The sequence below is a fragment of the Lissotriton helveticus genome, chromosome 4_1, assembly GCF_964261635.1.
Source record: "Lissotriton helveticus chromosome 4_1, aLisHel1.1, whole genome shotgun sequence".
NCBI classification, from domain to species: domain Eukaryota; kingdom Metazoa; phylum Chordata; class Amphibia; order Caudata; family Salamandridae; genus Lissotriton; species Lissotriton helveticus.
In genome coordinates this window covers 1,716,203,367-1,716,209,935 of record NC_136063.1, presented here as the reverse complement: position 1 = coordinate 1,716,209,935, position 6,569 = coordinate 1,716,203,367, and the positions used below count along the sequence as shown (strand labels likewise).

Sequence of the window (6,569 nt, the reverse complement as noted above, 5' to 3'; positions counted from 1 at the left end):
TTTAGAATTCAGGTAATGGTGATTTTCAAGACAGCAGGGCCAACTCCAGCTTCACCATCAGGAAGCAACCATCTTCAAATATGTCCGCCGTTTTTTTCCTGTCTGCCATGTACACCATGGCAGCCCTAGACAGAAAAATTGAAAAACGGATCCACGCGTGCTAGGATATGACTCACATCAGGAGCTTTTGTTTTTAATTTCCCATGACAGATCCCCACTTTGGAAGTCTATATTTGGATAATGATAAAGTGCTTATTGGTCCCACCATATTGGCATTTTCGTGGTTGGCTGTTGTGTTTTTTTCACCTTTGTGTCTCCTACAATTTAGGTGGACACCATTTTGGTCACAACAAGGGCGCTAGATATGGTGGGCAGCTCTTAGACAGAAAAAAGGCATGACTACAACCCTTCAATATGGAAAACATATAATTAGCTCTACTGCTTCAGAGTGGGAACATGCACTTTGAAGGCAACGCGGAAGACGTTGCATGGCCTGTGTGGGCCCAAGAGGTCCTGATGGGTAAATAAACATGCAATTTCACCTTAATCTGATGACACTTTTAGAAAAGGGTGGAATTGTAGGGGATTTGGAAACACATTTGTATTATTCACTCACTACATGAAGCCAAAAAAGCGGGCATCTATGTATGATTAAATAGGCGCAACGTCATCATAAATTTCTGATGATGCAAATATCATACTGCTGCTGGGAATCTTGAATAACGTGGCTTCATACTAACCGCTCATTAAGGCTGTGTGATTATAATTCATGCAGATGCTAAAGTTTAGAAATATGAAGTTACGGCGACATCTCTGTGCCTCTGATAACAGCAGAACACTTCTTTGGTCTCCCGCCTAAATATAAAACAAGGTTACAGTTTGAGAATGTCACCATTCAGATATTTGTCATCATGATAATAGTTCTTTAATGTTACATTACAATATATCTCTACTCAGTATTGAAACTGGCGTCCATGTCTGTGTAAAATGAACCTATCTTACATTCTCGATTGTTCTATACGCATCGTTAAACAATGTAAAATTGCATTACAAAGTTAGTTCATCTGCTTCAAAGATATAGCCCTTCGCCAATGGTAATTAGCACCCGTCTATCTATCTTAGTGAAATACCTATATTGCTATACAAAGTATGAAATCTATAGGCCTGTTTTTAGTGAGCCTCTTTCTTACACATTTTCATTTTTAAATGAATGTGGGTATCAAACAAACGTGTGCTGAAGAACGAAAAAAATGCAACTCTCTGATCTAATTACAGATATTAATCGATTCTAAGTCAGATAAACATTTCTTCTTATGGACTCAATGAAAAGTAGATTCTGTCTCACAGCTAGGGCAAACGAACTGCAAAACAAAGTATATACCAGCAAGTTAAGGATTGTGGCCACAGCACTGAGACTCAATTTAGCACAAAGTTTACGTAAATCAATTAAATAGCATATTATACAGTACAAATATTTCATGACAAATGAGGGCGTGCCGCATGCAGTAAGACGTAGAGAGAAATAGTATTAAATATAAAAAATAAAGTATTCGGATTCCGTCGAGCTGTTAGTTGTATTTCGTTAACCACCCACCGAAAAATAAGAGCGAAAAGCTCTCAGAGTGTCTCCCTTTCGATGGACTCATTGCAGCATCTGCCCTTCCGGTTGTATCTTGCAGGGGGCGCGTGCCGGTGAGATCAGAAGACCACAGCGCAGGGGCACGAGACAGTGAACGGAGGTTTAGGAGGACACATCTATATGCCCCCTCGGTCAGTCACCCTTACCCTTGTCCGATCCTAAAGAGGCAACCAGCAGACTGATATTGTTTTTCTCTAGCACAGTGTCACTTATTTCTCTTAAACAGTCAGGCCACATTCAGCGTGGGCAACTTCTGAATTCGTCCCTCGGTACGCATTCGTTGGCAGGGGCATCTTGCGTCGTTTCCAGCCGGCTTCATTGTCCACATCGCATTTTCTTTTCGTCAGAACCAAGTAGTTCATGGTCCGAGTTTTGTAGCACAATTTGGGCATTAGCAATGTTTTTTGTCTTTTTTACTGTTGTCGCGGGTCTCTAAAACTAGATCATGAAGGACAGCCGGGGCATGTTGCAACAACGGCGTCGAGAAGGGGGCTGGGGCATTATTTTCAGCCAGCATGGCACTCCAACATAAAGTTTGTGCCGCTCTTCGTAACAAAAAAATGAGCAGTATCAGGTTTATGCCACATCATGAGTTCATCCCTCTTTCTTGTGTTGCTGGCATAAGTCCGTAACGTTTGCTCATGGAGAACAGCCCCTGCAGGGGGTTGACTGGCATCACTGCAGATACTAGACGGCGTGCACTCATTGTTCAAGGAGAAATGCCAGGACCCGTCGTTGCAACTGCCTACGCATTCATGGTAAGTTCATGCATATGCTTTCTCACACTTTCAAAGATAAGTTCAATATGAAGGCCTACTGGCAGGCTAATGTCTGTCCTTATAACCCACTCCGAAGGCCACACAAGTATCTACAACGTGAAAACGATAACTGCCGCCATTTCCTCACCTTAGAGAAAGTGTACAAGTCCTTCTTCACGCCGATGCGTCCATCATACGTAGCCTGTCTGGCTGTAGTTAAAGTCACTCTTGGACTTCTGGGTCTGGCTGATGCCAGGCTGGAGAGACTTGGCGCCCAGGTTTTTGGACTGATAGCGACTGTAGTACGTTGGGGTAGGTTCCTTGGGCGGACAAGAAGCACAGAGCATGCAGCCCCCAAAGATGGAGATTAAAGATGCAACAATTCCCAGGTAAAGAGATTCTCCAATCTCATACTTCATGGTGTCCGGCACGATTGGGTTGAAGAAGTCTTGCAAAATGACGTGGAGGTTCCATGTGATGGGGATTAGGCCGAGCAAGCCTGCGATTATGAAGAAAGCTCCCCCAGTAACGGCAACCTTGTCCTTTCCTGGAGAATCCTGGGCGAAGATGGTGCACCTCATCCCAAACACAGCGATGATGCAGGCCAGGATGGACATTGCAATGGATGTCACCATCATGGCTTGGGCAGCTTGGATGTCGGAGGGGAGGTCGAGCAGTGAGTTGTAAGTGTCACACTGGGTGATGCCAGTACTCATGCTGGCACATTCCATCCACAGCCCCTTGGTGTATCCCACAGCTGTAACGATGCTAGAGCCAATGTAAGAACTGCTCTTCCAGTTGGGCATGAGGGTGGCTATAATGGTGCCCACCATCCCCAGCAGTCCAAAAACGTACCCAAGCATCTGTAGGCCAACTGACACCATTTTGACTGCCTTCACTTTGCCAGTCCTTGTGTTGTCAATGCCCTTTCAGGACTTCTTTTAGTTGTGCTTTCCCAGCTTGGCTTGTCTCCTCTACAAGCTCAAGTTTCTCTTTGCCAACATCTAGTCTCTGCTCCCTCTCTCTCTTATATGGAGAGCTTCGAAATTAACATGCGCTTATCTGGAAGAGCAAAATCCATGAAAAGTTAAATATTGACTAGATTGGTGGTAGATTCCAAGAGCTCTTTGACCTCCGTTATCTTCAGAAACATAAACCGAAAAAGTAAGCTCTCACAAAAAGGTACAAATCAACACATAAGCAAGCACCCCTTGTGAGTTGACGATTATCGGTGAGAGGATTATCGCACCAGTAAGAAACAACTCCGATGAGTTCGATATCTATCTGGCGTGCTATTTATTGTCCATTCCGATTTTGGGGGAGATAATATTAATACTCAGATTTTGGTGAGGTAATCATCTGCCTGTTCGACTCACTTTCTCCCTTTTAAATATCGTAAGGTTTGGCCTAATGAGGGCTACTGATTATATGTTTCAGCAATTCTGTGAAAAAAACCCAATACACAGCATTGTGTGGGTTACCAAGGATTAAAAAGGCAGGGCAGCGCACAATTGTTCAGTACCCTGTGAGCACCTGGGCTACCCTTACTGAATTTATGCCATGTTGCTAGGAATAGTCTTGCAATTGAAGACTGTATGATACATTAACTAAAGGAACATATATAGGTAGCAAGGTATGCTGGACAATGTAATTCGTCGTTTCCAACATAATTCCCCAAACTTTTTTAAAGTATTTTTTAAGTGGGTGCTTTGCAGGTTTATTTTAAGTTACTTGGCAAATGACTAGGCAGTTCCAATGAAATAACTGGAACTGCCTGTACGAACAGGATGTGAACTTATTCAGCTGTTCTAATTCCAAGACTAAAAATAAATTACAATCTCTGTTTCATCGCCACTTCGAATAGCATTTAACACAAGCGAGGTCAACAATAGGATGATAACTCTATGGGTCAAGTTAAAAAAAAATGGTATGCTAAAACACTCACAAACAATGTGGTGAGAAGGTGGCAACCAGGAAATCCACAATGACAGTGGAATATTAGTAGCGCCAGGATAAGGTACAGTCTCTGCCACAGTGTTGGCCTGACTGGTGTCCTAATTAGTTGAAGAGCTGGAGCAGCGCTGTTTTTGCTCGTTTCACAGTGTTGGCATAGTGAAAGTAAACAACAGAACATAACACAATAATATACACAAAGTATCATGTCAACAACATTAACACTCAATGTGAACATTACCATGAAACAGTTAAAACAGAATGCAACACAATAATCATAGTGCTACAATGCAAAACCAAGTAATAATGCAAAATAAAGCAGCACAATAAAATACAGTACACATTAAGGCAACAACAAAAAGCTACACAACACATGCACACAAACATCCTTGACACACATTACCATCTTCAGAACCCTGTTTTCATAATATAGTGAAAAAAGTCTTTTTGAGGAAGCATTGACTTAACTTGTTACCCAGGACATAATAATAATAATAATATTAATAAAAAATAATATTTATTCGGCATACACACATTTGACCGTAAAAGAAACAATTTAAAATACACATACATCAAATGTAAACATTTTCATAAAACAACCAAGTATACCAATTAAGAAAGTTCGAGATCCATGACATATTGTTCTCCCCATTGATCTCCTACATTCTTAATACCTCTAATAGCCCTTATTTCAGCTAGAAGTGTGATCAATAAAATCCTAATTTGACATTAATTGAATATATAAGAACTGAACCTTGTCCTAAAAAGTAACCCACATATCAAGACTTTTATAGGAACTTCCAACAGTGCAAAAATGGTAAAAATGTGTGTGACCTTTAGACACCTCTAGTGGTTCTTATCTTTAAAGCAGATCTTATAAGGTAGAAACACAAAAGAGTGTAAAAACATCTGATGAAAGTTGTAAAAAAAATAGGGCGACACGTACCTGCCTAAATCTAAGCTTTCTTAAAAGCCCGTTATCTCAGGTATGAGTAATAAGAACAAAGGAGGACAAAATGTAAGTTATCCTATGGAGAACTGTTGTCGCAGCCACAGGGTCCTCTATCTTCTGCGTGTACCGTAAAGCGGAGGCTAAGGCCAGTAAGTGGTGAAATAAGTTCAATCTAAAGCATGTAATAAAAAATCGATCATGTGCACTTGTTATAAGGGATAAATAGGGTTCCATGCCCTGCACCGACTTCACTAAAATGTGTTCTCTGACCGTGGATTTCCTGAGCTCCCTATCCTCACGGTGTGCAATGACATGGTTAAAAGACAAATCTTTGACAATCGCATTTTCATGATATCCCACTTTGTCATGATTAGTAAACAGACCTTTATGTCCTAGTGCGGTGAGGGTGTCCTTTTAAAATTTTAACCACAGGATTTTCGACGCATAATCAAGGGAGAGACAGTGCTGGATTACCAGCCTGTTAAAGCCTTCCTCCTCGTTGGACCAGATCTTCACCAAACCCAGGAGGGATTTCACGGCTATCATATCAGAGATATACTTAGACCCCAATTCCTCATGTGCAGAGTACGCAGGAGTGCTATGAGGGACTTTCAACATCTGCCCAAAATATCTGCTTTCTTCTGTATGTAATTTCTTAACCATCTTATATCCCCATACCTCACTAACATATATAACATTTTAGAAATACAGAAGGAGCTGTATAACTTTAAAATTGTCCCAGGTGACCAGTTACCCAATCTATGAGCATAGTAAGTGTTTAAAAGTCAATTTCTAATCAAATAAAATACCCAAATATTAAAGGGCTGGTACTTTTCCCAGACTTAGGGGCCGATTATGATCGCGGACGGACTTGAGTCCGTCCGCGATCACTGAGGATGAGGGAACGTCCGCATGGGCTGCGGCGTTCCCTCCTGTGCTATTAGGATGTGACCGCCACCCTGGCAGTCACATCCTCTATTTTTAACATTGCGGCGGGTGCAGCTTCAAGCTGCACCTGCAGCAATGTTAAAAATGCACGCATTGCATTTGTATGTAGAAAGTGGCAGGCACCTTGGGGTGCCTGCCGCTTTCTGCATACAAATACAGGGGGTACCATAGGTATCCCCCATGTGCACCCCCCCCTTCACCTAGGGGGCCCGCAACGGGCCCCTGCAGTGAAGATCCGTATGCTTTTCAACGGCGGTAAACCCGCCGCGGAAAAGCATATCTTGGCAGCAATCCTAATATGGCGGACGGTGTCTGAGAG

General features: G+C 42.2%; 1 protein-coding gene across 1 annotated transcript; it reads right to left on the bottom strand.

Moving 5' to 3' along the window:
• Positions 1 to 902: 902 nt before the first annotated feature.
• On the bottom strand, positions 903 to 3,406 carry CLDN2 (claudin 2). The gene has a single exon (XM_078688391.1). It carries the CDS (start codon positions 3,279 to 3,281, stop codon positions 2,589 to 2,591), a length of 693 nt encoding a protein of 230 aa, XP_078544517.1. The 5' UTR covers positions 3,282 to 3,406; the 3' UTR covers positions 903 to 2,588.
• Positions 3,407 to 6,569: the final 3,163 nt, after the last annotated feature.